The sequence below is a fragment of the Salmo salar genome, chromosome ssa12 (assembly GCF_905237065.1).
Source record: "Salmo salar chromosome ssa12, Ssal_v3.1, whole genome shotgun sequence".
NCBI classification, from domain to species: domain Eukaryota; kingdom Metazoa; phylum Chordata; class Actinopteri; order Salmoniformes; family Salmonidae; genus Salmo; species Salmo salar.
The window spans coordinates 43,703,324-43,720,642 of NC_059453.1; the positions used below are offsets into that span (position 1 = coordinate 43,703,324).

The 17,319-nt window shown below is 40.6% G+C and overlaps 1 protein-coding gene across 4 annotated transcripts in view; it reads left to right on the forward strand.

The window, feature by feature from the left end:
- The first annotated feature begins 558 nt into the window (after positions 1 to 558).
- LOC106565077 (solute carrier family 12 member 5) overlaps positions 559 to 17,319 on the forward strand; it is a 338,932-nt gene continuing 322,171 nt past the window's right edge. The window contains exon 1 of one of the 4 annotated variants that reach the window (XM_045691393.1): positions 559 to 1,172. In XM_045691393.1, the coding sequence (XP_045547349.1) occupies positions 1,022 to 1,172 (151 nt within the window). In that variant the 5' untranslated portion in view covers positions 559 to 1,021. The remainder of the gene's footprint in view (positions 1,173 to 17,319) is intronic. The other 3 variants (XM_014131710.2, XM_045691394.1, XM_014131711.2) reach the window with 3 other exon arrangements.

Here is a 17,319-nt window from a genome sequence, read left to right on the forward strand (position 1 = left end):
TCAGAGAAACAACCCTTCTCTAATTATGTAGCCTACTAGAAACCAGTTGTTTCTAAGTTTCTAATACTACCAAAGTTGTCTTTGAACTCTCAAGAATGAGCCCAATATAACAATTACCAATTATCACTTGTATAGAAGGATATTTTTCAAATGGAGAAAGTTATTGTGAAGTGACAATCTGTGCATCTTGAGTGTGAGTGTTATTTCTTAAAACAATTCTTATTTGTGCTTATGAATTTACCATGTTACATGTCCCTGTTCTTCTTTATTTGTTACAAGTTAGCTCACAGAATTAAGGGTTTGTTAAGGAGAGAGAGAGAGAGAGAGAGAGAGAGAGAGAGAGAGAGAGAGAGAGCTATTGCTCAGCTCTCCTTACAATTCTTGCGCAATTGTTTTTCCCCTTCACAATCCAAGGCCTCCGTGGACCAGTTCCGGCACATAATTTCGATTTAGAGAGGCCAATTTGACTTCCTGAATAATATATCATGATGAATTTGATGGATTGGAAATTATTTTCCCACTGTAGCTACTGGCTTTATGTGGCTTTACACTATGTAGCCTAATTGTATGATTGGATCCCCCCGCCTACAATTATGGTTTTGGTTTGGCCCGGTGCTCAGAGGGCGAGTGTATTGCCGGCTGCAAAGGATGCCTTTGGAACAACTCAATATCGCCATCTGTCGGGCTTTAGGCTACTGTCTATCCTACATCTTTGCTGATGATCCACCGCCTCTAGGATCCATATGCGTAACCGTTTCCAGACACCGGTTGACGTGATAGCTTTCTCATCATTCAATATTTCATATCAACGAACAAAACGCCACAGTTTCCAAACACAAGACAGAGGGAAACTTGTTGTTGCTGGTCAATAATACCAAGGACAATCACTTGAGTCGGTGAACAGTAGCTGACAGGAGTGTCTTTCTGCATCTGCATCCTTGGTGAATTCCTCCACCTTGTCGCCGCCAAGGCAGGAGAACCGCCGCTTGTCTCAACGTTGTGAGGTACTGCCGGCGACACCATGAGCCAGAGGTTTACAGTGACAGCCTTTTCCAAGAGCGACATGTCAGACATCCAGGGCGAGGTGAACCAACTGTTCGAGGGAGATGAACCCACGCCGAACTATTCAAATAAAGAGGTGTCTTTCAATACCGAGGTGGTGGTCGTGGAAGGTAGGATGCGCGCTGCTACTGTATTGTATGCTACATGGTAACGCCTGGATGTTTGGTGGTTTGCTGGGTGCCACCATAGTGTCTGTGAACAGATGTCTGTGTGTGACTTGAATTTTAAATGCCCGCAGGGGCACACGGTCAACAATGTCCTATTTGCATCCATTATTTCAATAGGGTATAAAGCCACAGGTGCATTGCGCAAAATGTCAACCTAATGGCATTTTCTATATACATATTTTTGTTTTTAAGTTAATTGAAATGACAGAGAAAACAGACAAATGTTTTTTTATAGCAAATAACTGCCCCAATAACATAATTTACATGCATTATTATGGAACTGTTTGTTGCACATTAATGATTAGTTGCAATATTGTGCTTTTGGTTTGAAGCTATGGTGTCTTAGAATGTTGAGTCACAGCAGCTAAGCCATGCAGCTAGACAAGCATGGTATGTTACTTGCTGAGACTCCATGAGTGTGCGTTAATCTTATTGAGATTGTCTGGGTGCATGACAGGTGGATGGTACTTCCAAGCATTGCAATTATCCCCTGCCATTACCATACAAACCCATTCCCTCAAATTTGAAATGAGTAAACCCTTAGTTTTAAAATATCTGTTGATGGTAGTCAATTTTACAACATAATTTAGAACATTGTCCAGTAAGGATTCTAGCAGTTCATCATTACCAGAGGCAACATGCTATAGATTACAGTTGTTTTCAGGTCCTGTACAGTTCAGTTCATATAAATTCTTTCCAAACAGATCAATAGTTATCATACATACTTTAAAGACTGGTTCAGGGTAAACACTAAAGATACACATAGATTGCACTTCTTCAAATTCGATTTTGATTGCTCATTCATCACTTCCCGAGGGTGAATTCAATCAGATCCGCATTGCAGTATGAATGCAGTGTGTGTGTGTGTGCGTGGCATAACATACCTTTTTCCTGTACTTAATGAATCTTAACATGGTTTAGAATGGTTTTGAGTACTCTACAAGTGGTAGGTAGAATGTCCCCTACCGATTTATTCTTCCAGATTTAATAATAAAACCCTCTTGTATGCAGGCAGTAGACAAACAAATATAGGTCTGCTTACTGCATAAAAATAAAACATTTATTGAATCATGCTCCCATTTGTGACTCGTTTCAGGAAACTAGGCGTATGTCGCACGTCACTACTTCACAGGAGTGCCATTTGAACGTAATCTTAAAAAAAAAATCAAAATGTGTTTTTTGGCAAATGCCTTCTGGAACATGTAAACTTTCATGTGCCTTAATAAGAAAATATGAATACAATTGTTAAATTACCAGCCTAGTTGGTTTAGCCACGGGAAAAAAGTCAGCAACCTTCCTGCTAGCCATGATTGGCTGAGATAATGAGTGGGCTGGACATGCTGAGAGATGAGTTCAGATTGGTCTGCCATGTAGAACGCTTCTGTCTATAACATGAGATGGTCAGTATGTGTAGGTAATCCTTTCTAACATTGTTTTTTTGAAAGATATCACGTAGTAGAACTGCATAAGTGTTGCTCTTCACTTTCTGGAGGACCGAGTTTTGAAAAAGTATTAGAGTATGATAGCTAAGAGGAAGGAGAAAATTCTGGTGTTTGATTGCAAATATTCAGACAGAGTCAAAAATGGAACACACAAGACTGTTATATAAAACACCTGTCTCCGGATTACATCTTCAAACTAAGGGCAACCATGGCATCTGTGACAGAGAGGAGTAAGATAGTATACGGGTAAGATAGTCTAGCTAGCTACATTTTCAGATATGACACGTTTCTAATTTTGTCAGGAAGTCATTTTCATTTCAGTTAAAGTGTACTGTTAGCTAGCTAGCTAGCTAATGTTAGCTGGCTGGCTAGCTAGCTAATGTTACGTGTATGATCTGTGTAGTAATATTATTTGTATCTCAAAGCCATTTGCATTGCTAGTTATAGCCTAATGTTAACTAGCTAACATTGAACCTGGTTGTTAGCTACCTGACGATTCATGCAGGGTAGTAACATTATGAGTTGGGATTATGGTTCATTGTTTAGCTAGCTACATGTCTAAACAAAAGACTACACTATGGAAGTAACTATTTCAATAGAATGTTTATGATGTCACTTCGACAACTGCCTAGAAGGCCAGCATCCCGAAGTCGCCTCTTCACTGTTGACGTTGAGACTGGTGTTTTGTGGGTACTATTTAATGAAGCTGCCAGTTGAGGACTTGTGAGGCGTCTGTTTCTCAAACTAGACATTCTAATGTACATGTCCTCTTGCTCAGTTGTGCACTGGGGCCTCCCACTCCTCTTTCTATTATGGTTAGAGCCAGTTTGCTCTGTTCTGTGAAGGGAGAAGTACACACAGTGGTACGAGATCTTCAGTTTCTTGGCAATATTTCGCATGGAATAGCCTTACTTTCTCAGAACAAGAATAGACTGATGAGTTTCAGAAGAAAGTTCTTTGTTTCTGGCCATTTTGAGCCTGTAATCAAACCCACAAATGCTGATGCTCCAGATACTGAACTAGTCTAAAGAAGGCCAGTTTATTGCTTCATAATCAAGACAACAGTTTTCAGCTGTGCTAACAGGGTTTTCTAATGATCAATTAGCCTTTTAAAATGATAAACTTGGATTAACTAATACAACATGCCATTGGAACACAGGAGTGATTGTTGCTGATAATGGGCCTATGTACGCCAATGTAGATATTCCATAAAAAAATATGCCGTTTCCAGCTACAATAGTAATTTACAACATTAACAATGTCTACACTATATTTGTGATCAATTTGATGTTATTTTAATGGACAAAAAAATGTGCTTTTCTTTCAAAAACAAGGACATTTCTAAGTGACCCCAAACTTTTGAACGGTAGTGTATTTAATCCATTTTCAATTCAGGCTGTAACACAACAAAATATGGAATAAGTCAAGGAGTATGAATACTTTCGGAAGGCACTGTATATCCCCTACTATGTAAACTTAGTATGCAAAATACCTTCTCAATACTTCTCATTTTTCAATTTGATACACACAGCAGTATTTATGTTGCAATCGCTCTCTTGCCCAACGCCTGCACTCGCTTAGTCCTCATGAAGCGCGGCGGGTTCACAGTAGGGGTGTCACGAGTAATCGGACAAAACGAGTATCGTAACATATATGGGTCATTTTCTGGATACGATTATGATCCAAGTATGTTTTGTAATTATCCATGATCGGAAAAAAAGTTATTTTCGGGTGGGAGAGGCGAAGGTCGAGAGCCGTGCATCCTCTGAAACACAACCCAACCAAGCCTCACTGCTTCTTGACACAATGCCCACTTAACCTGGAAGCCAGCCGCATCAATGCGCCCGAGTCACTAGTGCGAGATCGGACAAGGACATTCCTGCCGACCAAACTCTCCCCTAACCTGGACGATGCTGAGCCAATTGTGCGCCGCTCCCATGGGTCTCCCCGTCGTGGCCGGCTGCGACAGATGATCCTGCTTCTCTGATTGGATAAAGTGAAGCTGTATTTCTCCGTCCAGTCGCTTCATAATTTCATCCGACCACTTTTCTTTGCATGTTTTGGGACTAATGATTTAGATTGCTGCTGCCTCCTACTATGATAAATCACGTAGCGAGGACGTTTGCTATCAAGCTACACTATATACACAAAAGTATGTGAATGACCCTTCAAATTAGTGGATTTGGCTACTTCAGCCACACGGGTTGCTAACAGGTGTATAAAATCGAGCACACAACCATGCAATCTCCATAGTGGCAGTAGAATAGCCTGACTGAAGAGCACAGTGACTTTCAACGTCGCACCGTCACAGGATGCCACCTTTCCAACAAGTTAGTTTGTCAAATAGAAACGTCTAGGAGCAACAACGGCTGAGCTGCAAAGTGGTAGGCCACACAGGCTCACAGAATGGGACAGCGTAGCGCGTAAAAATTGTCTGTCCTCTGTTGCAACACTCACTACAAAGTTCCAAACTGCCTTTGGAAGCAATGTCAGCACAAGAACCGTTTGTCGGTTCATGCGCAATGCCAAGCGTCGGCCGGAGTGGTGTAAAGCTCGCCGCCATTGGACTCTGGAGCTGTGGAAACGCGTTCTCTGGAGTGATGAATCACGCTTCACTAGCTGGCAGACAGATGGACGAATCTGGGTTTGGCGGATGCCAGGAGAACGCTACCTGCCCGAATGCATAGTGTCAATTGTAAAGTTTGGTGCAGGAGTAATAATGGTCTGGGGCTGTTTTTCATGGTTCGGTCTAGGCCTCTTAGTTCTAGTGAAGGGAAATCTTAATGCTACGGCATACAATGACATTCTAGACGATTCTGTGCTTCCACCTTTGTGGCAACAGTTTGGGGAAGGCCCTTTCCTGTTTCAGCATGACAATGCCCCCGTGCACAAAGCGAGGTCCATACAGAAATGGTTTGTCGAGATCGGTGTGGAAGAACTTGACTGGCCTGCACAGAGCCCTGACCGCAAACCCATCGAACACAATTGGGATGAATTGGAATGCCGACTGCGAGCCAGGCCTAATTGCCCAACATCACTGCCCAACCTCACTAATGCACTTGTAGCTGAATGGAAGCAAGTACCAGTAGCAATGTTCCAACTACTAGTGGAAAGCCTTCCCAGAAGAGTGGAGGCTGTTATAGCAACAAAGGGGGGACCAACTCCATATTAATGCCCATGATTTTGGAATGAGATGTTCGACGAGCAGGTGTCCACATACTTTTGGTCATGTAGTGTATCAATGTGCATAATATCTAACTAACTATTGGGGCAAGGTTAGGGAAAAAAGTTGAAATGTTAATGCACATTCTGACTGAGTGACAGTAAACTTGGCTGTCCTCTGCAAGTTTTTCCAATCACGAGTATCATCCGATCCGACTATTAACTGTCAGTTACGGATACGATTACAAATACGTGAGTATGGCCATGTTGGCACCCCCCTAGTTCACAGCCTTATGGAGGCTCTTGTCTCAAAAGCAACGATAACATGGTTACCATGGCAACGTCACCTTTTCATTCTCATATTTCATTACAAATGGTTTTGCAGTGAAGAGAAAAAACACTTAAGATAAAGCAAGTGATATGCTGTATGAAGCCAAGCTTTCTTTCACATTTAAATAGATTTTGATCCATTACTTGTCTGGTAATCAGTTTAATGCCTTTTAAACAACATTTCAGTAAGAATAATATCCCCCTCTGAGTGAGCTCCAAGGTCTGTTCCACGCTTACCCTCATATGTATGTCCAATAACAGATGAATAGTATTAAGTAGATGGCGATTCTGTACTACACCTCTATTGAAAAAATGTATATCTTTCTCCTCACTGTAAAACCATTTGTAATGCAATATGAGAATGAAATGGTGCTGTAGCCATGGTAACCATGTTATCGTTGATCCCGAGACAAGAGCATCCATAAGGCTGTGAACCAACAGTGTCTCCTGGCTGGCGACCAAGGGAGTCCCTCTATGAAGAGGTTCCTCCTTTACAAAGGAAAATGACGAGATGGCAATATTTGTTCCTACTTGAAATGCAGGCTCTGGCCAAGAGAGGGATTGATACACATGGCAGTATTTATTTTGCAAATTGAAAGCTGAGAAGGCATTTCGCAATCTAATTTTACATAGTAGGGGATATACAGTGCCTTCAGAAATGATTCATACCCCTTGACTTATTCCACATTTTGTTGCGTTATAGCCTGAATTCAAAATGGATTCCATTTTTTTTCTCTCACCCCTCTACACTTAATGGCAAAGTCAAAAGATGCTGACATTTCTAAACAGTTCACCCGATATGGATGAAAACACCCTCAAATTAAAGCTGGCAGTCTTCACTTTAACCTCATAGTATTTGCATCTTTTCAAATCCAAAGGGCTGGAGTACAGAGCCAAAATAAAAACATGTGTCACTGTCCCAATAGTTTTGGCGCTCACCATGGTGGTTTAGTGTGTAACAGTCAAAGTTTGAGATATCTCATTCCAAAAAAAAAAAATGTATGTACAGTTGAAGTCAGAAGTTTACATACACCTTAGCCAAATACATTTTAAACTTATCATTTTCCTACCTCATGATGCCATCTAATTTGTGAAGTGCACCAGTCCCTCCTGCACCAGTCCCTCCGCCCCCGTGCTTCACGGTTGGGATGGTGTTCTTCAACTTGCAAGCTTCACCCTTTTTCCTCCTAACATAGCAATGGTCATTATGGCCAAACAGTTCTATTTTTGTTTCATCAGACCAGAGTACATTTCTCCAAAAAGTACAATCTTTGTCCCCATGTGCAGTTGCAAACCGTAGTTTGGCTTTTTTATGGTGGTTTTGGAGCAGTGGCTTCTTCCTTGCCGAGCGGCCTTTCAGGTTATGTCGATATAGGACTCGTTTTACTGTGGACATAGATACTTTTGTGCCTGTTTCCTCCAGCATCTTCACAAGGTCCTTTGCTGTTGTTCTGGGATTGATTTGCACTTTTCGCACCAAAGTACGTTCATTTGTAGGAGACAGAACGTGTCTCCTTCTTGAGCGGTATGATGGCTGCGTGGTCCCATGGTGTTTATACTTGCGTACTATTGTTTGTACAGATGAACATGGTATCTTCAGGCATTTGGAAATTGCTCCCAAGGATGAACCAGACTTGTGAAGGTAAACAAGTTTTTTCCTGAGGTCTTGGCTGGTTTCTTAAGATTTTCCCATGATGTCAAGCAAAGAGGTACTGAGTTTGAAGGTGGCCTTGAAATACATCCACAGGTACACCTCCAATTGAGTCAAACAATGCAAATTAGCCTATCAGAAGCTTTGAAAGTCATGACATCTTTTTCTGGAATTTTCCACGCTGTTTAAAGGCACAGTCAACTTAGTGTATGTAAACTTCTGACCCACTGGAATTGTGATACAGTGAATTATAAGTGAAATAATCTGTCTGTAAACAATTGTTGGAAAAATTACTTGTGTCATGCACAAAGTAGATGTCCTAACCGACTTGCCAAAACTATAGTTTGTTAACAAGAAATTTGTGGAGTGGTTGAAAAACAAGTTTTAATGACTCCAACCTAAGTGTATATAAACTTCTGACTTCAACTGTATGTGAATAACAGCAAATGTTGAATGATGAAAGCACTCTTTTTGTTTAGATGAGAAAATAGTGAAATAACATTGATCATGTGGAGGTGTCCCACAATAAGTCTCGGCTTTTGCATCAGTTAAATTGATGGTTTCAAGTTCTAATTGGTAGACTGTTTGCAAAAATTCTATCATGCTCGTCTAATTTCAATTTGTGACAAAATAAGCAATGTATAGTGGAGAGTCATTGTACAATCTAAACTGCTGTGAAATATCTTTCCATAACCAAAAATATAAAATTTTAAGTTGTTTGAAACTGGTGTAGAAAACCAAAGTAATGATGCAAAAGCATAACTTATGGACGGGAATCATAGAAATAGTGCACTTAGACGGATCTACCAATTATCAGACTTGCTTTCAGTGAGAATGACAGATAACTCATGTTTCTATGTGTAGTTGGTCAGGTCTGATGCAGACCTTTGGAACACCTACATTTTAAAAAGTCTAATAAATCCATATAATATGGCCTAAATCTTCACAACAAATCCATAATTTATTTTAGACAGGTCTAAAGAATAAAAAACATGAGATGGCACACACCAAGAACAATTATTTTTGTGTGGAGGTGCTGACTAATGGCGAATAAACTATAAACTATTAAAAAAATAGAGTCGCAAACTCCATATATAATCACCAACGTTTCAGCGTCACTGTGCCTTCATTGGCTGTGAAGGCACATTGATAGACAGGTCTAAAGAAACATGATATGAAGAAAATGTAGTCTATTTCAGAAGAACAGAACAGCAAACTGTGAGTTGTCCTGAGTTGTTATGTCTTCATCTGGCTATACCAAATGGCTGTGGGCTACAATAGTTCATTTAGCAGACAAGATTTGCTTAGAATTCCGTAGCATCATTTTATAGTATTTTATAGTATGAAGAAAACAATTGAACAAAGCTGAATAAAATAAAAAGGATATTTTCTCCAAATAATCTGAGGGAGTTTGCACATGTGGCTATTCTGTGTTGAGCAGCTAACAAATAAATAGGTAGTCCTATATATGTTTAATTTAGAGTTATTAATGTAACTTTAGTTGTTCTACAAACATTGGGCTATATGTTTGGATTTTTAATACATTTTAAGGCTGCATAATACAACTCTAATGATGATTTGAAAAAAGTTGCATGAAAGGCATGATCTCTGCTTAGTTTTTTGCGCAGGCTGTACACACTTCATCAGTCTCTCATTCACAATTTGACAAGCACTTGATAATGCCTCGAATTTCCCGGCGGCATCCCTGTTGTGTGGCTGTAATGCCCCTTAAAAAAAATCCATGCCTTTTGTGGCCAGTGGTTGTTGTGCCCTTGGGCTGAAGCACCTCTCACTCACATGGCTCTCCATCACGTGATCGGGTCTTTTTCACAGGCTACGAGTTTTTTCTCATTTTTAAAATTTTATTTCACCTTTATTTAACCAGGAAGGCCAGTTGCGAACAAGTTCTCATTTACAGCTGCAACCTGGCCAAGATAAAGCATAGCCGTGAAACAAAAACAACAACACAGAGTTACACATGGGATAAACAAACGTAAAGTCAATAACACAATAGAAAAATATGTATACAGTGTGTGCAAATGAAGTAAGGAGGTAAGGCAATGAGTATGCCATAGTGGCGAAGTAAGTACAATTTAGCAATTTACACTGGAGTGATATACTGTATGTGCAGATGAGGATGTGCAAAAGAGCAGAAAAACAAAAACAAATAAAGGGATCAGGTAGGTAGTTGGTTGGATGGGCTATTTACAGATAGGCTGTGTACAGTTGCAGCAATCGGTAAGCTGCTCTGACAGCTGACGCTTAAAGTTAGTGAGGAGAAGTCTCCAACTTCAGTGATTTTTGCAATTCGTTCCAGTCATTGGCAGCAGAGAACTGGAAGGAAAGGCGGCCAAATGAGGTGTTGGCTTTGGGGATGACCAGTGAAATATACTTGCTGGAGTGCGTGCTACAGGTGGGTGTTGCTATGGTGACCAGTGAGCTAAGATAAGGCAGAGCTTTATCTAGCAAACACTTATAGACGACTTGGAGCCAGTGGGTTTGGCGATGAATATGTAGCGAGGACCAGCCAACGAGAGCATACAGGTCGCAGTGGTGGGTAGTATATGGGGCTTTGGTGACAAAACGAATGGCACTGTGATAGACTGCATCCAATTTGTTGAGTAGAGTGTTGAAGGCTATTTTGTAAATGACATCGCCAAAGTCAGGGATTGGTAGGATAGTCAGTTTTACGAGGGTATGTTTGGCAGCATGAGTGAAGAAGGCTTTGTTGCGAAATAGGAAGCCGATTCTAGATTTAATTTTGGATTGGAGATGCTTAATGTGAGTCTGGAAGGAGAATTTACAGTCTAGCCAGACAATTAGGTATTTATAGTTGTCCACATATTCTAAGTCAGAACCGTCCAGAGTAGTGATGCTAGTCGTGCGGGCGGGTGTGGGCAGTGATCGGTTGAAGAGCATGCATTTCGTTTTACTAGCATTTAAGAGCAGTTGGAGGCCACGGAAGGAGTGTTGTATGGTGTTGAAGCTCGTTTGGAGGTTTGTTAACACAGTGTCCAAAGAAGGGCCAGATGTATACAGAAGGGTGTCGTCTGCATTGAGGTGGATCAAAGAATCACCCGCAGCAAGAGCGACATCATTGATATATACAGAGAAAAGAGTCGGCCCGAGAAGTGAACCCTGTAGCACCCCCATAGAGACTGCCAGAGGTCCGGACAACAGGCCCTCCTATTTGACACACTGAACTCTATCTGAGAAGTAGTTAGTGAACCAGGCGAGGCAGTCATTAGAGAAACCAAGGCTTTCCACCGGTCTAATGTCCATTGCTGTTGTGTCTTGGCCCAAGCAAGTCTCTTCTTATTATTGGTGTCCTTTAGTAGTGGTTTCTTTGCAGCAATTCGACCATGAAGGCCTGATTCACGTCGTCTCCTCTGAACGGTTGATGTTGAGATGTGTCTGTTACTTGAACTTTTTGAAGCATTTATTTTGGGCTGCAGTCTGAGGCTGGTAACTCTAATGAAGTTATGCTTTGCAGCAGAGGTAAATCTGGGTCTTCCTTTCCTGTGGCGGTCCTCATGAGAGCCAGTTTCATCATAGCGCTTGATGGTTTTTGCGACTGCTCTTGAAGAAACTTTCAAAGTTCTTGAACTTTTATAGATTGACTGACCTTCATGTCTTGAAGTAATGATGGGCTGTCATTTTCTCTTTGCTTATTTGAGCTGTTCTTGCCATAATATGCACTTGGTCTTTTACCAAATAGGGCTATCTTCTGTATACAACCCCTACAGTGGTTGCTCAATTAAAGGTTTTGAGATTATCCTGCGGGATTTAGAGGTAATTTGTGGTTTAGTACAGTACCCTGCGTCACTGCTTCATTGCTCCAGACAAGCGCAAGGGGGAGTTGATTAGGGATTATGCTTTTGGGTCCGAAGGCGCTAATGTGTCTCTAACTGACAATGAATGGGCAACAAACCAAATAGAAACTGATATTTGTGCACGACTTCAAAATGAAATTTCAATGAACTGTGTGATGAGGATGAAGAAGGTGATTGAATTTAGAACAATAGTGTAACAATTGTTATTCCTCTGTCCTGCACGCGCACACCCGGAAAAATACACTTATTTTTTTCTTACTACTCGTCAGTATTACTTACTAAAACTGTTGTTACACTAAGGTTTTATTCTAAGAGAAATGAAAATGTTCAATTATATTCCATGATATTCTTAAGATATATGTGTTGACTGAATATAAGCAAGAGGTGATGTCTGCTAAATAATCAAGTTGATGGCGCAGTCATACAGCCTCGGCACCTACAGTTGAAGTTGGAAGTTTACAAACACTTAGATTGGAGATATTAAAACTCGTTTTTCAAACACTCCACAAATTTCTTGTTAACAAACTATAGTTTTGGCAAGTTGGTTAGGACATCTACTGCGTGCATGACACAAGTAATTTTTCCAACAATTGTTTACAGACAGATTATTTCACTTATGATTCACTGTATCACAATTCTAGTGGGTCAGAAGTTTACATACACTAAGTTGACTGTGCCTTTAAACAGCTTGGAAAATTCCAGAAAATTACGTCATGGCTTTAGAAGCTTCTGATAGACTAATTGAAATCATTTGAGTCAATTGGAGGTGTATCTGTGCATGTATTTCAAGGCATAACTTCAAACTCAATGCCTATTTGATTGACATCATGGGAAAATCTTAAGAAACCAGCCAAGACCTCAGGAAAAAACTTGTAGACCTCCACAAGTCTGGTTCATCCTTGGGGGCAATTTCCAAACGCCTGAAGGTACCATGTTCATCTGTACAAACAATAGTACGCAAGTATAAACACCATGGGACCACGCAGCCGTCAAGCCGCTCAAGAAGGAGACGTGTTCTGTCTCCTAAAGATGAACGTACTTTGGTGCGAAAAGTGCAAATCAATCCCAGAACAACAGCAAAGGACCTTGTGAAGATTCTGGAGGAAACAGGTACAAAAGTATCTATGTCCACAGTATAACGAGTCCTATATCAACATAACTTGAAAGGCCGCTCAGCAAAGGAAGAAGCCACTGCCCCAAAACCACCATATAAAAGCCAGACTACGGTTTGCAACTGCACATGGGGACAAAGATCGTACTTTTTGGAGAATTGTCCTCTGGTCTGATGAAACAAAAATAGAACTGTTTGGCCATAATGACTATCGTTATGTTTGGAGGAAAAAGGGGAGGCTTGCAAGTCAAAGAACACCATTCCAACCGTGAAGCACGGGGGCGGCAGCATCATATTGTGGGGGTGCTTTGCTGCAGGAGGGACTGGTGCACTTCACAAAATAGATGGCATCATGAGGAGAGAAAATGATGTGGATATATTGAAGCAACATCTCAAGACATCAGTCAGGAATTTAAAGCTTGGTCGCAAATGGGTCTTCCAAATGGACAACGACCCCAAGCATACTTCCAAAGTTGTAGCAAAATGGCTTAAGGACAACAAAGTCAAGGTATTGGAGTGGCCATCACAAAGCCCTGACCTCAATCCCATAGAACATTTGTGGTCAGAACTGAAAAAGCGTGTGTAAGCAAGGAGGCCTACAAACCTGACTCATTTACACCAGCTCTGTCAGGAGGAATGGGCCAAAATTCACCCAACTTATTGTGGGATGCTTGTGGAAGGCTACCTGAAAAGTTTCACCCAAGTTAAACAATTTAAAAGCAATGCTACCAAATACTAATTGTGTATTTAAACTTCTGACCCACAGGGAATGTGATGTAAGAAATAAAAGCTGAAATAAATCATTCTCTCTACTATTATTCTGACATTTTACATTCTTAAAATAAAGTGGTGATCCTAACTGACCTAAGACAGGGAATTTTTACTAGGATTAAATGTTAGGAATTGTGAAAAACTGAGTTTAAATGTATTTGGCTAAGGTTTATGTAAACTGACAACTTCAACTGTACATAAGCTGAGTGACTCACTCATTCATGGCTTTGGATCAAAATAAATAACTACCAACATTCTTTCTGATATTCTTTAATAAAGAAATGTTTTGGTTATCCTGACCTGGACACAATGTATTAAAGTCTCTTAAAGGATATTACCACCATCTCTTGCACATGTCAATATATTATGGACTATTAGCAGGACAATAGGCTCTTGCCAACACCTCTCTGTATTTTGATACTTTGTTTAAGGTAATTGATCAACATTACAAACTTTGTGGATGGCGCCTCTGAGTGGCGCAGCGGTGTAAGACACTGCATCGCAGTGCAAACTTCGATACCCGTGCCGGCTGCAACCGGGAGACCCATAAGGCGATGCACAGTTGGCCCAGCGTCGTCCATGTTAGGAGAGGGTTTGGCCGGCCGGGATGTCCTTGAAAATGAAATAATCTCCAAAATATCATTTTTTTTTAAACAAACAATTTAGAATCCTCCAATCCACAAAATGTAATTATTGGCGGAGAGCCATATAGATTGCAAAATAGTTGGGACGACATTCCATGGCACATCGATTATGAATTGACAAACAACTGTCACGTCCTGACCAGTATAAGGGTTAATTGTTATTGTAGTTTGGTCAGGACGTGGCAGAGGGTATTTGGTTTATGTGGTTCGGGGTGGTGTTTTTTCTAAAAGGGCATTTGATTTAAGTATTCCGGGGTTTTTGGGCACTGTTCCTTGTGTACGTATTTCTATGTTGATCTAGCTGGTTGTATGTCTATGTTTGGTTAATTGGGGTGGACTTCCAATTGAAGGCAGCCGTGTGGTGTTGCCTTTGATTGGAAGTCCTATATTAGTTGGGTGTGTTTGTCTGTGTATTTGTGGGAGATTGTTTCTTGTTTAGCGTGTGTGAGCCTAACAGGACTGTCTAGTAATCGTGAGTTCGTTTTGTTATTTTGTATGTTAATTTTTGAGTTTATTAAATGTTCAAAATTAACTATCTCAACTCTGCTGCATATTGGTCCTCTTTTTCCGACGATGATTTCACTATATTGTCTGACGACGAAGAAATCCCTGACAACAACTCTTCATAGCCCAGCTGCTCTTGGTGTGAAAATTCCTCAATTTGGCCCTAACTGTTCTACATCAACATCTTGATGCTTTCATTAATAAAATAACGAGATAAAAGATTCAAAATGTAGATGTTTATTTTAACTACATTTTAGTTGCACTTCCCCCCAGCTCCTCGACAGTTAAAACCTTGCTGAGTTGTATTTTTTGCATTGTTGTATCTTCAATTTCTCAAGCCAAAATGTCTTGATGGCCTTAACCAGTTTGTCTTTGCTTGTAGGCTTGGTAGAGTTACAGATTAATGTTTTCAGTTGATGCCAAACAAGTTTGATCAGGTTTAAATCAGGAGACCTATACATGTAGAGATGAAAAAATTATATTTAGATATACTGTAGGCCTACCGTAGGTGATGTAGGTCTTTTATTTATTTATTGCTATTTATTTTACAACAGGCCTACTTACTCTACTGGCGTCTTGACCCAGTTTATGCCCTCATTTGCAATGCATACCTGTGTGTTTTGGGTCATTGTCTGTATTTGGAGAAGAAAAAAAATACATTTAGCCTAACAGCCAACATTAGGGACAATACTAGAAATAAACATAACAAGAGCCCGGATCTCAATCCCATTGAGCACGTCTGGGACCTGTTGGATCGGAGGGTGAGGGCGGAAGAGTGGGGTAACATCTCACAGCAAGAACTGGCAAATCTGGTGCACTCCATAAGGAGGAGATGCACTGCAGTACTTAATTCAGCTGGTGGTCACACCAGATACTGACTGTTACTTTTGATTCAGGGACACATTATTACATTTCTGTTAGTCACATGTCTGTGGAACTTCTTCAGTTTGTCTCAGTTGTTGAATCTTGTTATGTTCAGACAAATATTTACACATGTTAAGTTTGCTGAAAATTAATGCAGTTGACAGTGAGAGGACGTTTCTTTTCTTGCTGAGTTTATATAGTAAGCTTATTTGTCATAGTATGGATATAGTTAGTATGCCAAAAGTTCCCGGATGTCGTACTACATTCGGCAAAATACGAAGCTTACAAGCAGTGGACACTATTTCCATGCTTTTAGGGCCAATAATCCAATTCTTCAGAAAATGTTTTCCGAATTTAAGAAAATTTTGGAAAATATGCAGCCGAAGTACAACGAGAGCGGGTACAAATACATTGCTTTAACTAATTATGACAAATGTTAAGAAAATGTTGAGCAATGTAACTAAGTTGTCAGGTGTGTGCGTACTGGTAGCGAAGTCAGGTGCAGGAGAGCAGAGATTTGTGAACAGGCGTACACTTTAATGAGGCAAAAGTGCAGAACGTTCAAAACATTCACAAGAATTATGTTTAACAATAAACATTTTCGTGAAAAACCACGGAAAAAACAAACCAGTCTGGCATGTCAACAACAAACACGTAACACAAACAATCTTACACAAACACATGATGGGGAACAGAGGAATAAATACTTGAAGATTGATTGGGGAATGAAAACCAGGTGTGCATGGAACAAGACAAAACAAATGGATACATGAAAAATGTAGCGGCGATGGCTAGAAAGCCGGTGACGTTGACCGCCGAACGCCGCCCGAACAAGGAGAGGAGCAGACTTCGGCGGAAGTCGTGACATAAGTAATGACTCTTCAAATAAGTTACCTTACACGTGATGTTGGCTGACAATTTGTTAGCTACTCTATCCTTACGAACTGCATAGCATAACATTACAGCAGTGTTTACTGGTATGTTAGCTACCTAACATTTGTTGGCTACTAATACATCGAACTTGCCAGTATATTAACTATATGCTATCTAACTAACTACCCAACATTTATTGACTTGATTATTAGTCGTTGTGCATTCTCAATTGACTTTCGGGGGCATTCGTAAATTCGGTCTGGCTTTCTACTCCGATTTCAGAGCACTCTTGTCTGAGTGTACGTGTGCCAGAGCACAGAATAACTGATGAATTTATGAACGCTCAACACAAGTTGAATATGGCCGGTGTCAGTAAACGTTGGCAAGAAAACGTAATTAAATTGTTGCCAGCAGCACAGACAGTCACCAACGCTCTGGATAACATGAAAACAGCCAAACCAGCTCTGCTAGGGCGAGTAAAATGGTCAGAGTGAGGTGTTCTCTCATTTATGTCTGGAAGTAGCTAGCAAGTTAGTCAGTTACCTTGGGTGCTTGACTGCCGTTGTGAGGTCAGAATGCTCGGATCAACCCTGCTCCTCGGCCAGAGCGTCCAGTGTGTGCTCCGAATATACAAATGAATAATCTAACAACGCTCTGAATTTACAAACGTTCAGGGCACACTCCGATCGCACTTTAGCACTCCAGATTGAATTTAATAACACACCCAAAGTCATAAAATGACGAGCTAGCAATGTATGCTAAGAAGCTAGCAAGAGGTTGCATAGCAACAGCATCCACTTCCGGTAGACAAGTGAAGCGCTAGTACGCTCAACTGAAAGGATAGTTTACAGTATACAAAAATTAACTAATAGTATGTAGTATACAGTATGTTAGTATGGGTATTC